This window comes from Carcharodon carcharias, chromosome 26, assembly GCF_017639515.1.
Source record: "Carcharodon carcharias isolate sCarCar2 chromosome 26, sCarCar2.pri, whole genome shotgun sequence".
Lineage (NCBI taxonomy): Eukaryota > Metazoa > Chordata > Chondrichthyes > Lamniformes > Lamnidae > Carcharodon > Carcharodon carcharias.
The window spans coordinates 10,532,453-10,556,037 of NC_054492.1; the positions used below are offsets into that span (position 1 = coordinate 10,532,453).

The following is a 23,585-nucleotide window of genomic DNA, read 5'->3' on the forward strand; positions in this document are numbered from 1 at the left end:
GTACAGTAGCTGAGTCATGGGAGTCAGCTAATGAACTTTTAACAAAATAATACAACATTTATTCAATAAAAGATGAACTATATTACAATGCTCATTCAGCCACACCTATACTTTTACAGATATATGCAGATTTGTAAGGATAACACAAGTTACAAAAGCTATCTCTACTTTAGCCAAGCAGTCTCGTTGAATTCGTTTTTTCACACAAGGGTTTCCAATCTCCACCCTCCAAAACCTCATCTTGGAATCTTCTCCCAAATCGATGCTTTCTCACAGATGCCTTCTGCAAGGGTTCACCTCCAGGGTTTCAAACTCTCCTTCTGGTGTTCCTCTTCCCTAGGTCAGCACACGCATTCAAGTTGTCTTCCACACACACTCTCACCAACTCAGCCTTCAACAGTACACACTGCTTTACATGCCCATAGCAAAGAGTTACAGACCTTCAGTTGTCTCTTTGGATCTCCTTGCTTCTTACAAGCTAATCCCGCTTTAAATCTGCATTCTGCAGCTTGAAGTTTTACACTTGAAGCTTGGAGCCTTTCTCTGCCCCTCGTTCTTAACTTCAGTTAACAGGGCCTTTTCCAGGTTCCTGTCCTTCCTTTGACTAGAAGGTCTTCGTTGGACTTTACCCCCTTCTACTTCCCTGGATTTTGGGGCTTTTCTTTAGCTTGGGACTGCTATCTGCCCCTTCTAGGTTGCTTCTGCTTCACAGCTGTCTTCAAACCAACTGAACTCCAACAGCTTCCAAAACAAAACTGCTCATTCTCGTGTGTGTGTGTCTGTGGGAGGGACCTGCCTCTCTAGCCCCCTGCTGCTAAGCAACAGCCCAATTCTTCTACTTGTTTGTTTAACCTAGTTTACAGTTGTAACCCTCTCATTAGAAATGCAAGCAACTTTTTAAAGTGAAACTAAAACTTCATTTGACCTTACTTAACACAAAGATACATAAATACATATCAAACAAACTTTAAAGCTAAAACTTATTCCTAACACCCTCAAATACCAAATATAACTTAATAACACTGTCTCTATTTGCTAACATTATACTGAATAGGAAGAGAGTGTTGATTAGTTGGCATGTGGACTCTGATTGGCAGAGGTGCTACCATGAAGAATGTGCCAGATGATGGTGAGTAACATTTAACTCCCAAGCATTGCTTGAAATTTAAACCAGGCAGCTTGGCTCCGACTGGTCAAGACATGAGGTTGCCATGGGATCCTCTCGCAAACATTTTTGTTGAGTTCCATGAGAAATGCATCTTTGATGGAATAACACCCAACCTCCTACCACTTGCATATTTCCGGTATGTGGATGATTTGTTTGCTATATTTAAATCAGCAGTTGCATGTAATAATTCCTTTGCATGTCTTAATGGGCTCCATCCTGCACTCAAATTCACCTTTGAAATGGAACAGTCAAATTAACTCCCTTTCCTTGACATCTGAGTTGAGAAATCTGCCAGTAAGTTCTCTACCATGGTCTACTGCAAGCCTATCTTCACTGGTCAATACACAAGTGGACTCTTACACTACCATGTGCTATAAGATTGGTCTTATCAGAAACTTCATAAATAGGGCCCAAGCCATTTGCTCACTGTGCAAGCTTGATACTGAAATAGGGTGCAAAGACATCCTGCAGGATAATGGCTACCCTGATCAGATCTTTTCACGCCGTGTATCATGCAAACTAATGAACAGGTCCAAGGCCATTACTTTCAGCCCTGAAAAGTGCCCAGTCTACCTCAGATTACCTTGGAAGGGCCAAGGTATCTCAAAAATTTGAGCAACGGGTGAAACTAGTGTTTCATGCTGCTACTGATGCAGTAGCAACATGAGTGGTATTCGCCACTAACAGGATGCTGAAAAACCAAAAAGACGTTCTGCCTATTACACAAATGAATAACGTGGTACAGCAGTGTTTTTGCAATAAACTAACTTTTTCTGGTTTAAGACTAAAGCTTTGTTGCTGGTCAAGTTTAAATTGAATCACTTGCAAATTAAAAAGGGGGCTACATACACACACATACAAATTCTTAGTGCATGGACCACTTTGAGGAAATGCCTTTTAAATGGTCGTGACAGTATATATTTAAATATGCATGTAGAAAATAGGAATTGATTCAAATTGCAGACAAATGTGTCAGGTACAATCATGTTTTGCAGATATGTAAACTGCCAAATAAATTAAATGTAGTCTCAAACCTTTTTTTTTTAATATCGCCCATCAATGGGTGCTGCCAGGGCATGGATGGGAGTCAGGGTCAATGTTCACTCATAAGTAATTTATGTGTATAATCTGGTAGCAGTACAGTTGCTCTATTCTTGAAGACAGACTGCCAACGTATAAGTGGTCTAACATCAACCTATGGGGCTTTGGAACCAGCTAGCCACCTACAAATGCAACTGAATAAGTAAATCTGCTGCCAAAAAAATGTTCTAAATACACAGAATTGGGTTTCAGCAGCACCCAGTCTGCACGGTCCATAAAACATTTCAGTGTACCAGGTCAAAAACAAAAATACAAAAATAGCTGGAAAAACTCAGCAGATCTGGCAGCATCTGTGGAGAGGAGCACAGTTAATGTTTCGACTCCGCATGACTCTTCAACAAAACTAAGGAAAAATAGAAAAGGGGTGAAATATAAGCTGGTTTAAGGGGGGGTGGGACAAGAAGAGCTGGATAGAGGGCCAGTGATAGGTGGAGATAACCAAAAGATTCCTTCACCCCACCCCCACCCCCACTATGGCTATCTGTACTTTGCTCGTCCTGCTTTCTACCCTTAATTAGCACATTCCTTTAGATAATATCATCACTATCAACACCTCTTTGTCCTTTTGTCTGTGACATCTTTTGGTTATCTCCACCTATCACTGGCACTCTATCCAGCTCTTCTTGTCCCACCCCCCCCTTAAAGCAGCTTATATTTCACCCCTTTTCTATTTTACCTTAGTTCTGTTGAAGGGTCATGCGGACTCGAAACGTTAACTGTACTTCTCTCCACAGATGCTGCCAGACCTGCTGAGTTTTTCCAGGTATTTTTGTTTTTGTTTTGGATTTCCAGCATCCGCAGTTTTTTGCTTTTATCTCCGTGTACCAGGTTTTGCTTAACAGCTAAATAAATAATTGCGCACTGAATACTTTCTTCTAAAACACTATTTCCTCTGACTTCTTGTCCGCAACATGTCAGACCTTCTAAACAATTGTAAAAAATATTACAGTTGGTAACGTTATTTCTACTGACATCCTGATCTATAGATTACAAACCTTGAGGGATTGTTTTCACTTTACTAAATTAGTTGATGCTATTATACAATATCATTAGAGAAAAGATGCTAAAATACTTCATCTAAAGGTCTATAGTAAGATTAAAAAGAATATACTTTGAGAGAATATACTTTTGCTCTAGGTTCAATACCAATTACAACAATTAGAATTTTCACCTCTTGTACTTGTGTTAGCTGAGGAGATCTCAAGGGTCTTTTCAGGTGGGTTTTGTTCCAACTTCTGCATCTGATTCGCAAGTTTTGCTGCATGTCTTTTCCTGGCCTGCTCCCGTCGCTGAGCTATCTCTTCTTGACTCAAGGGTCTTCAAGAAAAAATAGAGAAGGCAAACACATTTACACATTATCATCATCAGATCTCTTACTAAATAAGAATTACTCAACATTTGCTGTTATTTAAATGAAGACAGAAGAAGAAAGACTTTCATCCATATAGCACCTTCCAGATCCTTAGGATGTTCCAAAACACTTCACAGACAATGAAGTACAGTTGTTAAGTAGGTAAATGTGACAGCCAACTTTTGTAAAGCAAGGCCTCACAGATAACCATGAGATAAATGACATGTTAATCTGTTTTTGCTCAAGTTGGCTGAAGGGTAAATCCTGGCCAGGGCTCTGTGTCTTACAAATAGTGCCAAAGGAGATGTGGTGTCTGCCTGAACAGGAACACTGGGTCTTGGTTTAGCATATCATCTGAAAGACAGCACCTGTAACAATGCAGCATTTTTAGTTATAACACTCAAGTATCACCAAGTGGTCAGGTCTGAGTGTGGGTTTGCGCACAAAATTCTGAACATACGAACTAGGAGCAGGAGTAGGCCACTCGGCCCTTCAAACCTGCTCCACCATTCAATAAGGTCATGGCAGATCTAATTGTAACCTCTCACCTACTCCCAAAAACCTTTTAGCCTTGTTAATCACGAATCAATCTAGCCCTGCCTTAAAAATATTCAAAAACCCTGCTTCTACTGCCTTTTGAGGCAGAGAGTTCCAAAGGCTCACGACCCTCAGAGAAAAAAAATTCTCAAGTGTCTGAAATGTGGAACACCTTATTTTTAAACCGTGACCCCTTATTCTCGATTCTTCCACAAGAGGAAACGTCGTTTCCACATCCACTCTGTCAAGACCTCCCAGGATCTTAAAAGATTTTGATCAAGTCACCTCTTACTCTTCTAAACTCCAGTGGATACAAGCCTAACCTGCCCAACCTTTCCTCATAAGAGAACCCGCCCATTCTTGGTATTAGCCTAGTAAACCTTCTCTGAACTGCTTCTAACACATTTGCATCTTTCCTTAAATAAGACAACAAACACTGTACACAGTACTCCAGACGTGGTCTCACCAGTGCCCTGTACAACTGAAGCATAACGTCCCTACTTGTGTATTCAATTTCCCTTGCAATAAAATATAACATTCTCTTAGCTTTCCTAATTACTTGATGTGCATGCACACTAGCCTTTTGTGATTCACGCACCAGGACACCCAGATCCGTCTGAATCTCAGAGCTCTGCAATCTCTCATCATTTAGATAATATGCTTCTTTTTTATTGTTTCTGCTGAAATGGACAATTTTACATGTGCCCACATTTGCCAGGTCTTTGCCCATTCACTTAACCTTTGTCACTCTGTAGCCTCCTTATGTCCTCTTCACAACTTACTTTCCTACCTACCTTTGTGTTGTCAGCAAATTTAGCAACCATCCCATCTGTCCCTTCATCCAAGTCATTTATATAAATTGAATCAAAGAGGGAGTGTATACCTGCTTAGGGGTGACATTTTTTGTTCACGTGAAAGCTGGTCTGCACGCTTCCATCAAAAATATCTACATTTATAATCAAATGCAATTTTTCTAAAATTGTACTGAGACAGGAATATCAGAAATAAGATGTCTTTCATCATAATGGCAATAGATGATGTTTCATATTTTACAAAGAACCTTATTCAAGTGTTTGCCAAAATAATATACGCTCATAAAGATTAGTTCCTTCAAAAACACTTTCATACAAGATCAAATTAGGATATAGTCATGCCCATCAAGTACGTAGGCACTTTACACAAGAAATTCAGATAAAATAAATGAAGATGGAGAAGAGTCTGGGTGGAACAGACTAAGCACAGGCTAGGTCAAAAGCCTCACTTTTTAAGCAATCTCTGAATGCTGATTCAATGAAGCTAGAGTTCAGGCTCACAGAGGATTCCAGTTATGACCAGTTTTAAAATAAAGCTTTATTCTTTAATAATCATGCTTTGAAATAATAACATTACCCTGCCGACTTGTTGAAATATACGTATAGGACAGGTGGAGAGAGAGTTAATAAAGCATTCAGTATCCTGGGCTTTATCAATAGGGGCATAGAGCAAAGCTTGCGGATGAAATGAAACTCGGAAGCATTGTAAACTGTGAGGACAACAGTATAGAACTTCAAAAGGACATAGACAAGTTGGTGGGGTGGGCAGATAGGTGACAATAGAAGATCAATATGGAGAAGTGTGAGGGTGATGCAGTAAGAACATGGAGAGACAATATAAAATAAGGGATACAATTCTTAAGGCGGTGCAGGAGCAGAGGGACCTGGTGTATCTGTGCACAGATCATTGAAGGTGGCAGGACAGATGGAGAGAGCAGTTAATAAAGCATACAGCATCCTGGGCTTTATCAATAGGGGCATAGAGTACAAGAGCAAGGAGGTTATGCTAAGCTTACATAAGACACCAGTTAGACCTCAGCTGGAGTATTGCATATAGTTCTGGGTACTGCACTATAGGAAGGATGTGAACACATTGGAGAGAGTGCAGAAGAGGAAAATGATTCCAGGGATGAGAAATTTCGGTTATGAAGATAGATTGGAGAGGTGGAGATGGACCAGAAATAAAGGTTCTGAATTGGGGGAAGACCAATTATAATATGATAAGACAGGATCAGGCCAAAGCGGACTGGGAGCAGCTTTTGTTGGAAAATTTACATCAGAGCAGTGGGAGTCATTCAAAAAGGAGAGTGGGAGTGCAGGGCCAACATGTTCCTGTAAAGGTGAAGGATGGGGCCAATAAATCCAGAGAACCCTGGATGTTGAGGAATGTACAGGATTGGATAAGGAAAAAAAGGGAAGCTTATGGTAGATACTGAGGGCTCAAAACAGCAGAAGCCCTAGAGGAGTATAGAAAGTGCAGGGAGTTACTTAAAAGAATTAGGAGAGCGAAGAGGGGGCATGAAGAAACACTGGCAGGTAAAATAAAGGAAAATCCAGAGGTGTTTTAATAAGTATATTAGGGGCAAGAGGACAACCAGGGAAAGAGTAGGGCAGTGAAGCTCAACGCAAACTGGAGGAACAGAACCTCATCTTCCGACTAGTTGCTTTACAGCCTTCCAGACTGAATATCGAGTTCAACAAATTTAGATCATGAACTATCTCCTCCATCCCCACCCCCTTTCCAATCCTCCTTTTTTCCAGTTATTTATATCGGTTTTTCTTTTCCCACCTATTTCCATTATTTTTAAATGTATTTCCATCCATTGTTTTATCTCTACTTTTCAGCCTATTTCGATCCCTTCCCCCATCCCACTGCACCCCCACCAGGGCTATCTGTACCTTGCTCGTCCTGCTTTCTACCCTTAATGTCACCTATTAGCACATTTCTCAGCTAATATCACCACCGTCAACACCTCTTTGTCCTTTTGTCTATGACATCTTTTGGCAATCTCCACCTATCACTGGCACTCTATCCAGCTCTACTTGACCCACTCCCCCTTAAACCAGCTTATATTTCACCTCTCTTCTGTTTTTCCTTAGTTCTGTTGAAGGGTTATATGGACTCAAAACGTTAACTATATTCCTCTCCGCAGATGCTGTCAGACCTGCTGAGTTTTTCCAGGTATTTTTATTTTTGTTTTGGATTTCCAGCATCTGCAGTTTTTTGCGTTTATATTAAAGAGTAGGGCACATTAAGGATCAAAGTGGCAATCTGAGAGAGGAGCCGGAAGACGTAAGCGAGGTCTTAAATGAGGACTTTGCATCTGTATTCACTCCAGAGAAGGACGATGTAGGTATAGAAATCAGGGAGGGTGACCATGATATAGTTGAACAAATTAGCATTGAGAGGGAGGAGGTATTAGCAGTTTTAGTGGGCTTAAAAGTGGATAAATCCCCAGGCTCAGATGAAATGTATCCCAGGCTGCTGTAGGAGGCAAGGGAGAAGATTGCAGGGGCCCTGACATTAATTTTCAAATCCTCTCTGGCCATAGGAGGTGACAGAGGACTAGAGGGCTGCTAACGTGGTACCAATATTCAAGAAGGGTGGTAGAGATAAACCAGGGAACTATAGGCCAGTGAGTCTAATATCAGTGGTAGGGAAGCTTTTGGAAAAAATTCTGAGGGACAGAATTAATCTGCACTTAGAGACGCAAGGATTAAGCAAGGATAGTCAGCATGGCTTTGTTTTGAGGAAATCATGTCCAACAAATTTGATTGAATTTTTCGAGGAGGTGACTAGATGTCATAGTTGATGTAGCCAATATGGACTTTGACAAGATCTCGCCAGGGAGACTGGTCAAGAAGGTAAGAGCTCGTGGGATCCAGGGCAATTTGGCAAATTAGATCCAAAATTGGCATTGTGGCAGGAGGCAGAGGGTGATGGTTGAAAGGTGTTTTTGTGACTGGAAGCTTGTGTCCAGTGGTACACCACAGAGTTCAGTGCTGGGTCCCTTGCTGTTTGTAGTGCACATTAATGATCTAGACATGAGTGTAGAAGGTATGATCAGTAAGTTTGCAGATGACATGAAAATTAGTGATGTGGTAAATAGCAAGGAAGAAAGCCTTAGATTACAGGACGATATAGACGGGCTGGTCAGATGGACAGAACAGTGGCAAATGGAATTTAATCTTGAAAAATGTGAGGTGTTGTATTTTGGGAGGACTAACAAGGCAAGGGAGTACACAATAAATGATAGGATCCTAGGAAGTATCAGAGGGGCCTTGATATGCATGTCCATAGATCCTTGAAGGCAGCAGGGCAGGTCAATAAGATGATTGAGAAGGCATATGGGATACTTGCCTTTATTAGTCGAGACAATGAATACAAGAGCAAGGAGGTTATGATGGATCTATAAAAAGCGTTTGTTAGGCCACATCTGGAGTATTGTGTGCAGTTCTGGTCACCACACTATAAGAAGAATGTGATTGCACTGGAGAGGGTGCAGAGGAGATTCACCAGGATGTTGCTTGGGCCGGAGCGTTTTGGCTATGAAGAAAGACTGGATAGGCTGGGGTTGTTTTCCTTAGAGCAGAGAAGGCTGAGGGGGGACCGGATTTAGGTGTACAAAATTATGAGGGACATAGATAAGAAGAACCTTTTCCCCTTAGTGGGGGTGGGGTCAGTAACCAGGAGGGGCTTAGATTTAAGGTAAAGGGTATGGGGTTTAGAGGGGATTTGAGGAAAATATTTTTCACCCAGAGGGTGGAGGGTATCTGGAACTCACTGCCTGAATTGGTGGTAGAGGCGGGGATCCTCATAACATTTAACAAGTGTTTAAATGAACACTTGAAACACCATAGCACACAAGGCTAAGGGCCAAGTGCTGGAAAATGGGATTAGGGTAGATTGGGGCTTGATGACTGGCGCGGGCACGATGGCCTGAAAGGCTTCTTTCTGTTCTGTAAAGCTCTATGATTCTATGAGGTTGGAACTGTTCTCCTTGGAGAGGAGAAGGCCAAGAGGAGATTTGATAGAGGTGTTCAAAATCATGAGGGGGCTAGATAACGTAGATAGGGAGAAACTGTTCCCATTCATAAAAGGATCGAGAACGAGAGGGCACAGGTCTAAAGTGATTTGCAAAAGAAGCAAATATGATGTGAGAAAAAAACTTTTTCACTCAGCGACTGGTTCGAATCTGGAATGCACTGCCCGAATGCGTGGTGGAGGCAGATTCAATCAAGGCATCCAAGATGGCATTGGATGATTATTTGAATAGAAACAATGTGCAGGGTTACAGGGAAAAGGCAAGAGAATGGCACGAAGTCACAATGCGCATTTGGAGAGCCAGTGCAGACACGATGGGCCAAGTGGCCTCCTTCTGCACCATAACGATTCTATGATTTTAGTTCAGTGACATGAAAAGCTCTTGTATGTAACTTTATTTGAAAAATGTGATCAAAGCCTATAAATATTGTGATCAACAGCTTCAGTTAGAATAAACAGCTAAATTTATAAAATGAGAATTCCGATCATACAGTGGTATTCAGCACACTGAATAATGCTAGCCTGGAACTGGGCATTTGGGATTTGAGTTCCAAGAGTGGTGTGATCAAAGCCAGAGTTTTCCCAAATGACTATTCATCCCATATAAGTTTAATAACTAGAGTGCTCTAAAGGGGAGTTTAAGTTTTTTATACAGGGGGGTTGTGAATGCAGGTTAACACTTAGAGGTTTATTTTTCCTTCCAATTTTCTCAGCTTCCCTTTTGTGCTGAAGGGTTCAACTCCTTGATGAAGTATAGTTCCATGTGTAGTAAGTATAATGTTGACAGGCTACTTTTCCCATACAAAGGATCACACTTTAATCCTATGCCTAAATTATTTCCACACGTGCACATTTCCAGCAAAGTGGCTGGATAGCAATCAGGAATGAGAATCTTTTAGCTGACTTGTCCCTTTTCCTAATTTTTGAGCACTAAGATCAACAGTACAGTCACAGCCACTGTCCTGAATGAGAATAGCCAAATCGGCTCATATTTTCCTCACCTGCATAATTCAGCTACTCATTGAACAAATTCTCTGAGAGACATGGTGCTGGTGGGTGGGTAGTGCATTCCGACACATTTACTCATAATTCATCACAAGAGTCCAGATGAAACATATATGTATAAATATATATAACATACGAAACAAAACTTCAACAATTATAAGTAAAACTGAGCAATTTAAAAAAGGCTTTAGGCTAATTGCCAATTTGCTGGTATAAACACTACTTCTACAAAGATGTCAAATGGCAATGAAACAAAGATCACATTATCACATAATCATTCATTCATAATGGTAGCCCCTTCACAAGATCTCTCAAGTAACCATCACTTATGCATCCACTTTCTGACAATAATGCTGAATTATTTTACCTATGGTTTAGGACGCATTTCATCCTTTTAAGGATTACCTCTTCATTTACTGGTTTGTGCTGAGTGAGTTTTAATCCTTTCATACAACATTGGCTCTATTCCTCAAGTAGATCTGGTTAAACTTCATGCCAGAATAAAAATTATAGCTGATTACATGTTGTTATAAAACAGTAAGTTAAGCCATTAAATGCTTGTCATATACAAATTAATGGATTATTTAAAAATTGCCATTTAACAGGAGAACGTACATAAAATTATTCGGGGGATTATTTTAAAATGAAGAGCTATTCTGATTGGCTCATTTTATAATCACATATGTAACAAGCTGCCACAATTTTCTAGTAGGAATTGATCCCTGTGTGTTTGATGTACAAACAGGGCTGAGTTCCTCAATAAATGTCAACACACTTATTTGTCAAAACAGGCCAAACAACTTTCAGAGAGAAAAATAAATGTTTTTTATTTCATATACAGCAGATAAGATCTTAAAGATTTCTGAACAATAAATGCCTCAAATTCATTCTGGTTTCTGTCTGTAATTTATCTTATTTCCCATCAATAGGAGTTATAAAAATTCCAATAATTCCAATAAGGGAATGTGCTTGTGCATTAAATCCAATATTTGTTCTGCTATCTGTACCTTGTACAAATTGACTTTAGGATGTGAAATTCATTGTTAGAGACTTAATTCATTATCAGCCAAAATAACTTGATTCTCTAAACTGTTAACTTGTAGCTATTATTTGCCTGGAATTACAGAAGTCAGCCTTGTATTGTGCTATTTTCAGGTGCAAGCCTTCATTCAAAGGGGCAGAAATCAAACAATAAGAAGCCCAGGTGTTTATAGCACAGAAGGCCATTCAACCCATCATATCTGTGCCAGCTCTTCATCAAAGCAAGCCCAAACAAATCACACTTCCTGCAATCTCCCTGTAAACCTGTATCATCTTCTGCTTCACAAATTTAACAACTCATTCTTTTTAAAAAGATGTAACAGTCCCTCTCCCTCTTTCTCAACTACTTCCTGCTGCAAAAGCGTCTTAGGCTTTTAACAATACTCCAAATAAGTTTGGCCTGATCTCTTTCCTCACCCTCAATGAAATGAATGACCCCTTGGCCTTGTCGTTGGTTCCAGCACCACAGCATTTTAAAGTCCTCTATTAAATCTCTTGTTGGTCTTTGCTCCAGTGGAAATAGTTCAAGTATTTACAAGTTCTCCTCATATCCCACTTTTCCATCTCTCGCACCATCTAAATGAATCTACGTTGTTTCTACAATTTTAACCTTCCTTTCTCTAATTGGGGGAGGCGAGCAAGCAAAATTGCACAGTGTCCTGAACTATGTCCTAATTATTATCTTACACAAAGTTATCATATCTTTGCTTTTGTACTGTATGCCCCATTTTTTAAAAACACAAACATTTATGGTTCTTGTTATGTTTTATCTACCTGCTCTCACTTTCAACGGATTAAATATTTGTAACCCTAGGGTCGCCATGTTTCTGCACACTGCAATCATTTCATTAACTTCATACTTCTCTTGCTTGTGTTATCGCCTAAAACACATTACTCTACACTAGCCTATATTAAATTGCATTTTCCCAGCTGTACATTCAATTTAGCCTGTTTATGTCATCCTGAAGTTATCTAGCTTCCTACTTTTGTGCCGTCAGCAAATTGTAATTTTGTGCTCCTTACGTCCACTGCAAATAATCAATCTCTCCCTTATATATGCTGATCCACTGGGTATTCTATTTCCAACCATTCTCCAATCCATTAATCCAAAAATGTAATTGGTCTTCAACAAACTTTCTATGTAGGTTCTGTACCATAAGTGTGTTAAAATGAGGTACTCTGTCCCTTCAAGAGAATGCAAATATACTGATCATGTGACAGCACTGACAAATCACTGTATAGTGCGGACAACTGGGAACTGTAAGTCTAGTTTGGGAGGTTTCTGAGTGAGCACTTATGATCTGGTGCTCTGCCATATGTCTCAATAAACCATCACTGTTTATTCTACATTAATCTCTCCCCGTTATTGATTGCAAGCAGCAATTGAAGAGAACATAGGAAGGCATGCAATTAGAGTTCAGTTGACCAACAAACTCATTTACCCAAGACGAAAAGTGGTGGTAACACTGTAAGACCTGAGTGAGAATCCACAAGATAGGTGAGCAAAGCATTGGAAAGAGCATCTGTACTTAACTTGTCAAATAGGTGACAGCTGGTAATCGGAGCAGAAAGCAGTGCTGCAGTTTAAAATTAAAATGTTTAAATGGATCCTACCAAAACCCAAAAAGAGTGCAAAACACAGCAGAGAAAAGCTAACAGCTGCAGAGACAGAGTTAAAAGAAACAGTGACTGCTCTTAAAGCAACAATACATTTAAAAGGGTAAATACATGAAAAACATCAATGGACAGAAAATTACAAGAGACCCCAGAGAGAGCACAACTCCACGGTAAGCCAAACATCTAAATGCATCATCATCTGGAAAGCCCATTGGAAGTGCAGTCCCCTGGCAGTCATTCATGATGCCGCAGTTCAGGTGTGTCAATCCATTCAACCTCATTGCAGATGATTGGTCTCAGTACGTCAAACGCCTAGTGTTCTTTTTTACCACCAACAACATCGCGGGGGAGAAGAACATGATTCTTTTGTCTTCAGTGGGAGCAAAACTTTCAGGCTGCTCTGAAGCCTTATGTCACCTAGCACCCCAGACTCGAAGACTTTCAACGAGTTAATAAAATTGTGCAGAGCCACCTGAGACCAAAGCCTTTAGTTACTATGCAGCTCTTCAGGTTCAATTCAAGGAACAGGCTTTCAGAGGAGACAATAACTGACTACGTGGCCATTATTGAGGCATTAACGGAGCATTACGAATTCGGATCATCCATCAGTGATACGTTGAAAGACCGGCTGACATGCGGGATTGGAGATGATACTATCCAAAGGCGTTTGCTAGCCAAACCCAGTCTCGACTTCAGTCGATGGAGTGCTGTTACAAATTCTGAAGTTATAAAAGATACACAAAATGGCGCCGTTCCTCTGGTCCAGCAGGATAATTCGGCAACGAAAGGTGTGAAAACTTCAGACTCCACGGAAAGATAGGAAACGCTAGCTCCAGGACAGTGAAAAACAATGGCACTATACCACAGTGAAAACCCACAAAACGAATGAGAGAAATACATCCAGGCCTCCAGTGAGCGAACGACAACTCAAAGAAGTTGAGTGCTTTTTCTGCCACCCCTATGGCCACATAAGGCGGCACTGCAAAGAAAGGCTAAAACAACACTATAAAGGCAGAAGGAAAAATCATGAAATATGCCTCATCGAAGAGCCAGAAGAAACAGAATCAGCATCCATTCCTTATATAACCTCAAATTGGGTAGAACCGAGCCAATCCAAGTAGTCATTATAGTTAACAGACAACCTATTAAGACGGAAGTTGATATGGAAGCGTCAATGTCTGTCACTGGAGAACAAACCTTTAGATATCTGAGTAAAGGAACGCATCCTTTGAAGTTAGAAGTTTTGGACTCAAAGCTGAGGACATACACAGGCAAAGAAATAAATGTGAAAAGGGTATGTCAAGTCAAGTATGAGGGAACAGTCTGCAAAATTACCCAAGTACTGTCAGGCAGGGGACCGAGTCTCCTCGGAAGGAGCTGGCTGGGAGCAATAAATCTTGAGGGCCCTCTAAATTCCCAATTCGAAACCAGAAGTGTTGCTGCAAGAAAAAATAAGTACACAAAGACCCAATGGGAGAAGCCCGTAGAAGTGTTACACCGGGACAGAGATCAAGCTGAAGTCAGCATCCTTCGAAAGGAAATGGAAAATCTATTATAGGACTTTCGTAAGCTACAAAATTCAATCAGCTCCGAACTGTGCCACAAAAAAGAGATGAAGAAAAGGAAAAGTTAAACCTGTTTCGGGCTGAGTCAAGGAATGAATTCGCTGAGAAGGGGCAACGATTTGCGATTCTCCAGAAAACTATTAATGAGAATAGGAAAGGATTGGAAGAGCTGAAGCAGCAGCTGTGCAAAAGCCCTGAAGTTTTAAAGCTAGAAGGCCCTGAATTTTCAGAAGAGCTGTTGGAAAAAACTACTGAGCTCATTCACGTTCAGCTCATGCCTGAGTCTAGTCCAGCCAACAGCGAAATTAAAGAAAAGACAGAGATACAGGTCAGTGCTGCCAAGAAAAGGACACGCAGGAAGAAAGAGAGAAATTATTGACAGCCCTCAGAAAAAAAAATATATATATATTTTTTATATATATATTTTTTTTTCCTTTTTATCTTTCTCTTCACACATCATGTAGCTCATCACTGATTCGTTTTGTGCTTGTTGCCCTTTATCTGTTTCAGCTTGGTGGGGAGGGGCAGCAGCAGTGAATGAAACTGCACCCAAGAGATGGTGAAATCATCCACTGAGGTACATAGTGGGCAACTGTCCCTGAAAAGGAGGTCTCGGAAACACCAGCTGAGGTTGTCGGGCTATGATGCTCAACCCATCAAAGGTGGCCTCCTGAGAGGCTTGACCTGTAAATAGTTATTGTATAAATGGTTACTGTGTTTTAAACTTGTTAGCTGTACTTTTCAGTAAAGGGAAAGGGATGTGGTAAAGTGAGGTACCCTATCCCTTTAAGAGAATGGAAGTGTACTGATCACATGACAGCACTGACAAATCATTGTACAGCACGGGCAACTGGGAACTGTAAGTCTAGTTCTGGAAGTTTCTGAATGAGCACTTATGATCTGGTGCTCTACCGTATGTCTCATCACTGTTTATTCTACATCAGTCTCTCTCCGTTACTAATTGCAAGCAGCAATTGAAGAGAACATAGGAAGGCGTGCATTAGAGCTCAGTTGACCAACAAACTCATTTACCCAAGATATAAAAATAAGCCTTGAATTTTTGCAACAAGCCTCTCTGTGAGACTTATCAAGTGCCATAAACACAGTTACTACATTCCTTTTACTTTCAGAGGCAATCATTTCTTCAAAATAAATGAAATGCTTTCATTTACATAGCACCTTTAATGTCCCACACTGTTTCACAGGAGCTAATCAGACAAAAATTGCCACAAACACAAAAGGATATAAAATAATTTTGAATAAAACATAGTGCTTCTGCATTATATTTCCTATGAATATGCCACAGAAAATCACATCTTTTCAAACAAAAAGTAAATTCTGTATCCATCTCCAAATATACATTCCATATCGTCCCAATCCTGTGTACTTGAATATATGAATAAAATAAGGCCACTTTCAAAAGAAAATCACTATTTCCAATTTCATTACCAGTTGCATCAATAATTAGCATGACAAAACAAAATCATGAGTTAGCTAATGCAAATATGGAAGAATGACAAAGGTAATTTAGTGAAGTTTAATCACCTGCAACAGAGAATAACTGGTGTCAAGACTAAATAATAGTGATGAAAAACTGTCTGTTTCCTGATCTTTTATTTTAATAATTCAAAGTTTATACTTCACCCTGCAAAAACTGGAAATTACATACGAACATACGAAATAGGTGAAATAGGCCATTTGGCCCCTTGAGCCTGCTCTGCCATTCAATAAGATCATGGCTGATTGGCTTGTGTTTCGAGTTCCACATTCCCATCTATCCCTGGTAACCTTTGATTCCCTTGCCTAACAATAATTTACCTTTGCCTTAGAAATATTCAGTGACTCTGCCTCCACCACCTTCTGGGACAGTATTCTAAAGTCTCACAACCCTCAGAGAAAAAAATTATCCTCATCTGTCCTATAAGGATGACCCCTAATTTTAAAACAGTGCCCCCTATTTCTGGACTCATCCATAAGAGGAAACATCCTTTCCACGTCCACCTTGTCAAGACCATTCAGGATCTTATATATTTCAATCAAGTCACCCCTCACTCTTTTAAACTCTAGTGGGAACAATTTGAACTTGCAATCTCTCTCAATGGGGCATCAGAACGTTTGTCAACCATTTCCCTCATGAAATCATACTGCTCTATGTTATTCAGTGCTGGTTCCCTCAAACAGTTTATGGGAAAGCAAATGCACTCAGATTTTCATACGACATTTGGTGGGTTTAGTTTTTCAAATGAAAGATAAGTTGCAAACCTTAACAAGGCTTACACCAACAAAATTAGTATTTTAAATCCATATCATATGTTAATTTGGATCAATAGCTGCCATTGGCTCAATGACAAAAAGCACTGCCAGTGAGATTAGTTGGGAAGATTTTCTTTGCCAAACAAAATTAAATCCATTTATAAAGAGACAGATTCATAATATTGCTCCCCATTTTGGAGAGGTTTTGTGTTTTCAGAAGCAAATTTAGAGCACTGTGATTTCTATATAACTGACAACAATCTATTTGTTTAATATCTGAGCTACATATTCTGCTAGTAAACTTGATAATGCTCTACTGAGAATAATTTTACAAGTGTAATTAAGACATATTTCTGCACATCATTCAATGTACATTTGAAACATTTTTGCCCTTCGGTCAAGCCCACTTGAATTATTTCTGTTCATCGCACATGCCAGCAAATGACCAGAACATAGCCTCCACTGACTATTCCAGCTGGTTGTATATTATTGTTACAATCCTGTTAGTGGCTGTCAACTTTTAAAGAAGAAATCAGGATACCCAGCAATTAACTGGCAGAACTGTGCCTCAAGATTTCATGTTTTTGAACAAAAACAACCTTTACTGCATATCAAAAGAATTAAATAAACTAAGCTCTATTAATAACACTACAGCTTATAAAGACTTACGCTATAAAATCAGTTCTACTTTCTATTTCCCCTGCAAGAGTTTCCTTATCTTACAAAATTTTTAAGGTTCATTCGCTTTTCTTGGGACTAACTCAAAAGGTATAAAACAGGCTTGTGCAACCTTTGCATGGGGGGGGGGGGGGGGGCACATATTTAAATATTTTTCTCACTCATGGGGCCAATGAGCAAATTTCAGAAAGATTAAGTTTGGCATAACATTAAACATCAATTAAAAAAAAACACTGAGGTATGAAAAGAAACAACTTACTGAGCAAAAAACCGATGAGTAATAAATAAAGATGAGCATGATTGTGATAGGGTGTGTGTGTGTGTCCGTCTCCAAGTCTCAGGTTACTCACTCACTCACCCTCCCCCATGAGAGTGCATGATGGTATGTTTGGGTGGGGGTGAATGAGAACTCAGACTGAGAGTGAACCAGACTTATGCACTCACACTCCTTCCCCCCACCCCCTCCCCCCAACTGCCCCATAGAATTTTAACGGCACAGGAGGGGGCCATTCAGCCCATCATGTCTGCTCCAGCTCTCCAAAAGAGCATTATGACCTAGTGCCATTGCCCTGCATTTTCCCATACCCCTGCACATTGTTTCTATTCAAATAATCATCTAATGCCCTCTTGAATGCCTCGATTGAACCTACCTCCACCACACACTCAGGCATTCCAGATCCAAACCACTCGTTGTGTGAAAACGTTTTTTCTCTCATCACATTTGCTTCTTTTGCAAATCACTAAATCTGTGCCCTCTCATTCTTGATCCTTTTGCGAGTGGGGACAATTTCTCCTTATCGGCTCTGTCCAGCCCCCTCATGATTTTGAACATCTCTATCAAATCTCCTCTCCAAGGAGAACAGTCCCAACCTCCCCAATCTATCTTCGTAACTGAAGTTTCTCATCCCTGGAGCCATTCCTGTAAACCTCTTCTGCACTAAGTGTTCACATCCATCCTATAATATGGCGCCCAGAACTGTACACAATATTCCAGCTGAGGTCTAACGAGTGTCTTACATAATTTCAACATAACCTCCTTGCTCTTGTACTCCATATTAATAAAGCCCACGCTACCAAATGCTTTATTAACTGCTCTCTCCACCTGTCCTGCCACCTTCAATGATCTATGCGCATATTCTTCCTACCAAAATGCATCACCTCACACTTCTCCACATTGAACTTCATCTGCCACCTATCTGCCCACTCTACCAACTTGTCTATGTCCTTTTGAAGCTCTACACTGTCCTCTCACAGATTACAACACTCCCAAGCTTCGTATCATCCGCAAACTTTGAAACTGTCCCCTGCACACCAAGATCTAGATCATTAATATATATCAGGAAAAACAAGGGTCCCAATACTGATGCCTAGCGAACTCCACTACAAACCTTCATCCAGCCCGAAAAATATCCATTGACCATTACTCTCTGCTTCCTATTTATCAGCTAATTTTGCATCCACACTACAACTGTCCTTTTTATTCAATGAGCAATAACTTTTCTCAAGTCTGTTGTATGGCACTGTATTTTGAAAGTCCACATACATCACATCAACAGCATTAACCTCATCAACATTTTGTTATCTTTTCAAAAGACTCTTGCAAGTTAGTTAAACACAATTTCCCCTTTAGAAATTCATGCTGGCTCTTCCTAATTAACCTATATTTTTCCATGACTGCTAATTCTATCCCGACTAATTGTTTCTAGGATCCTGCCCACCACTGAAAAACTGCTGGCCTGTAATTGCTGGGTTTATCCTTACAAACTTTTTTGAACAAGGGCATAATGTTTGCAATTCTTCAGTCCTCTGGCACCTCCCGAGTCTAGGGAAGACTGAAAAATTATGGCCTGCCCCTGCAATTTCTACTCTCGCTTCCTTCAATATCCTTGGATGCATCTCGTACGGTCCCAGGGCCTTGTCAACTTTAATTACCGACAGTCTATTCAACACTTCCTCCTTATCAATTTTGAACCCTTCTAGAAACAGAGTTTCCTCCTCTGTCACCATGGCCCGGGTAGCATCTATCTCCGTGGTAAAGACTGATGCAAAGTATTCATTTAATACCTCAGCTATGGCCCCTTCATCCATCTGTAAATTCCCCTTTAGGTCCCTAATAGGTCCTACTCCTCCTTTTACTATTTATAAGCCTATAGAAGACTTTGGGATTCCCCTTTATGTTGGTTGCCAGTCGTTTCTCATAATTCCTCTTCGCTTCCTTAATATGCCTTTCCACCTCCCATCTGAACCTTCCGTACTCCTCTTGGTTCTCAATTGTATTTTCTGACACCTGTCATAAGCACACTTTTTTTTAAATCTTAATTTCCATCTCCCTTTTCATCCAAGGAGCTCTGGATTTGTTTGCGCTCCCTTTCCCTTTTGATGGAATATATCTTGACTGTGCCCGAACCAATTCTTTTTTGCGGGTGGCCCATTATTCAGCTACAATTTTTCCCACCAATCTTTCATTCCAGTCTAAGATAAAAGCAAAAAACTGCAGATGCTGGAAATCCAAAACGAAAATAAAAATACCTGGAAAAACTCAGCAGGTCTGATAGGATCTGCGGAGAGGAACACAGTTAACGTTTCGAGTCTGTATGACTCTTCAACAGAACTAAGGAAAAATAGAAAAAAAGAGGTGAAATATAAGCTGGTTTAAGGGGGATGGGGGGGGGAGGGGTGGGAAAAGTAGAGCTGGATAGAGGGCCAGTGATAGATGGAGATTGCCAAAAGATGTCATAGACAAAAGGACAAAGGTGTTGAAGGTGGTGATATTATCTAAGGAATGTGCTAATAGGTGACATTAAGGGTAGAAAGCAGGACAAGCAAGTTACAGATAGCCCTAGTGGGGGTGGGGTGGGGGAAGGGATCAAAATAGGCTAAAAGGTAGAGAAAAACAATGGATGGAAATACATTTAAAATAATGGAAATAGGTGGGAAAAGAAAAATCTATATAAATTATTGGAAAAAAGGGGGATCGGAAAGGGCTGGGGCGGAGGAGAGAGTTCATGGTCTAAAATTGTTGAACTCAATATTCAGTCCGGAAGGCTGTAAAGTGCCTAGTCAGAAGATAAGGAGCCGTTCCTCCAGTTTGCGTTGAGCTTCACTGGAACATTGCAGCAGGCCAAGGATGGACATGTGGGCAAGAGAGCAGGGTGGAGTGTTGAAAGGCAAGCGACAGGAAGGTCTGGGTCATGCTTGCGTTTGAGCTCTCCAATGTAGAGGAAACCGCGTTGGGAGCAGCAACTTCAACACTTCTTTTTCCTTTTGTCTATGACATCTTTTGGCTATCTCCACCTATCACTGACCCTCTATCCAGCTCTACTTGTCCCAGTCCCCCTTAAACCAGCTTATATTTCACCTCTTTTCTATTTTTCTTTAGTTCTGTTGAAGAGTCATACGGACTCGAAACGTTAACTGTGTTCCTCTCCGCAGATGCTGTCAGACCTGCTGAGTTTTTCCAGGTATTTTTATTTTTATTTTCGTTCCAGTCTATCTGGCCCAGCTCCATTCAGGTCCCACTGAGTCGGCTCTCGTCCAGTTAGTTATTTTCACTCTGGATTGCCTATCGCCCTTCTCTATCATCATCCTAAAACAATGATCACCGTCTCCTAAATGTTCTCCCACTGACACTTGATCTACTTGGCCCATCTCTTTTCAAGAACCAGGACCAAAAGTGCATCTTTTCTTGTTGGATTGGACAGACACATACTGCTGTAGAAAATCTTCCTGAACACAATCTAGGAGTCCAGTGAGCCTATCAGCAGCAAATGCAGAGAGAAACCAGCCAGTGACTGGGTGAGCAGCTTTACAGCATTTTTCAAATATAAGTCAGTTGAATGTCCAACAAGCTTGGCAGGCCGAGTTCAGAGGCCTTGCGGGCTGCATCCCAGCCCACAAGCTGTGAGCTGGACAAGCGTCACACAGAATTCACTCTGATTTCTCGTCAGTTTCCAGCTATATACCAAAGTACAAGATTTCATTGGGGTCTTTCTATTAGCTTTTGGCAAAGTGGCTGTCAAATTTCTTTACCCAACACTGGATCCCACAGCTCCAGCACCAGCCTCCTTGCGACTACTGCACAGTGACTTAAAAATCAGAAAACATCTTTTTTCTGTTGCTATGGTTTCAAACTGCAACCAAGCTGATTACTTCCAGAACTCCAACTGCAACCAGGTTAACGGCCGTTATTGAGGATTAAAGGAAGAAATCTACAGTAACTTCCAGCTAAACAAATCTTCCAACAATTTTCCCCTTTCTAACTTTGTTTATACTGAATACCAGTTCCCAATCATTGGCTGCATCGTAGACAATAGGTCTAGTATTTTCTCTGCTTCAGGTGTAGATTTGGCTTTATTTCTCAACTTACAAGGAGCTAGAAGCGACATAAGACCCAAAGCTGAAACAGTTAGCTGTTTTTCCAACATTAACTAGTTTTGCCTGCTGGCAAAAAATGAATTCACATAGATAAACTCAAAACAAAGAAGCTCACTACGTTCCACCCATCTCCATAGCAATTTGACAGACAGTTGTTCCCAGGTAGAAATGCAAATTAACTACCTTTTAATTCCAAAGTTTTTATTAATTCTGGAAAACCATGTGTAAACTTATATCTTTTTCTGGGATAACTGCAAATGTCATGTCTCCAGTACTTTAGCTAAGTAAGACCACCTGATGTTTTATGACTCTCATCCTTTTTCTCTGACTTCGTACAGTAAACATAAATTACTTGTTGAAGAGTAATTACTTGAAGTCAGTGTGGTTTGCCAGCCTCTAGATGTGTACCAGGGATTTTCCCACTGAGCTTACATTTAAAATTCAATTTCTAAAACTAAAAAAGCTAGACCTCCCAAAACTATGAACTATGATACTAGGTATGGTTGGTTTCCTAGCTTATACCAGCAGTGAGCCACTGAAGTAAAAGCTGGATCCTTCCACAAATCTGATAGATATCGCCAGGTACCACTGGCATTAAATCCAAAAAAAATGAGTTAGTGGAACGTGGTAATTGCATTACTTAAGTACTGATGTCACACTCTTACAGCAAGGCAATTTCTGCTTTGCATCAATTAGATGTGGATATTATACCAAGTCATAACATTCCATATTGAACCATATATCTTCTTTCCCATTAGTGAATAAAAATGGAGGGACAGACATGTTTATGGCACAAATCTAATTATGTTGGATCTAATTTATTGCTAATCTGGTACTCTGGGAAGTGTCACTGAACCAAGTTCCATATTTCTCTCTTCTTTTGGCTTCTCCCATTTTACTTGGAGTTGCCACAATGTTGGTTGGTCAACTTTCTCCATCTCCTAATACTCCTCATAGAACCATAGCTCTAAGCTATGATATAATACACAATCTTCTACTTTCAGTGTATTCCAACATTCTATGCACCAGAAAGCATTAGGTCTCTCAACTCTAGAAAGTCGCGTTCACATTTTGCCAAGCTACATAAAACCACATATCTCTCTCCCTGGCATTAGTATAATGTTCTCATTGAAATTCAATCCAGTTCACAAAGTATATATTCAAAAAAACAAAGTTACTACAGTACTGATCTTGGCAACTAGAAAGTTAATTCAAAAAAAAAATAAGAGTATACAGTCCAGTAAACACCACACTGTAGAGAGAGTGAGTGTGTGTGTGTGTGTGTGTGTGTGTGTGTGTGTGGAGGGGGCGCGTACATTTCTATTACATTGTCTGAGCAGACTGAAGCTGAAAGGTGAAAGAGAAGGCACTGCTCAGCTGTGCTGAACTCTTATGTATTTCCCAGCTTGGAGTCAGACTCTGGCTATCAGGACACAATATGCCTGTAAGCTAACACGTGGGCAGAGCTTGATTTCCAAGTGGTATTTTAATATTTCCAGAGCAGGGGTGGGAATATTTACTTCCTCTGAACAATTTTGAAAAAGCTGGCTAGGGCTTGCAGTTGGCTCAATTTTTTTCTGAAAAAAAAAACTCAACCGGCACTGTGTTTGCACTCCACATGGCATTATGCTCAAGCAGCCTGAGAGTTTCCCCAAGGGTATCTCATATTGCTTCATTCCAGTCAGTTGGAACCTGTCTGTAGGCCCATGCTACCATTTTCTTATCAAAGTGCAGTGGAAAAGGTTGCACATGTGACATGAGACTGGCAACATAGCTGCACCCCTAAAATGTAGATTCTAGTTAATTTATCCTTCAGCTTGGCTCCTGGAATAATTGGTGATATTCTACTTTAGTCTAAATCCAAGGATAAGTGGAAGCACATTTTTAGCTAGAAATGCTAGATATTAAATTACAGCAATAATCGACAAGGAAAGAAAAACATAAAAGAGACATTTGCAATTACACTGGAACAAGACTTTTCTTTATGCATTTAACCATGTTTTAACAAAATATTATGGCAAATTGCAGTTTCACTGAA

The 23,585-nt window shown here is 40.3% G+C and overlaps 1 protein-coding gene across 2 annotated transcripts in view; it reads right to left on the bottom strand.

Annotated features, from left to right (window-relative positions):
* The window catches only part of efl1 (elongation factor like GTPase 1), a 301,855-nt gene that overhangs the window by 166,518 nt on the left and 111,752 nt on the right, over window positions 1–23,585 (bottom strand). For both annotated transcript variants that reach the window (XM_041175230.1, XM_041175231.1), the window contains exon 13: window positions 3,441–3,586. In XM_041175230.1, coding sequence (XP_041031164.1) covers window positions 3,441–3,586 — 146 coding nt within the window. The remainder of the gene's footprint in view (window positions 1–3,440; window positions 3,587–23,585) is intronic.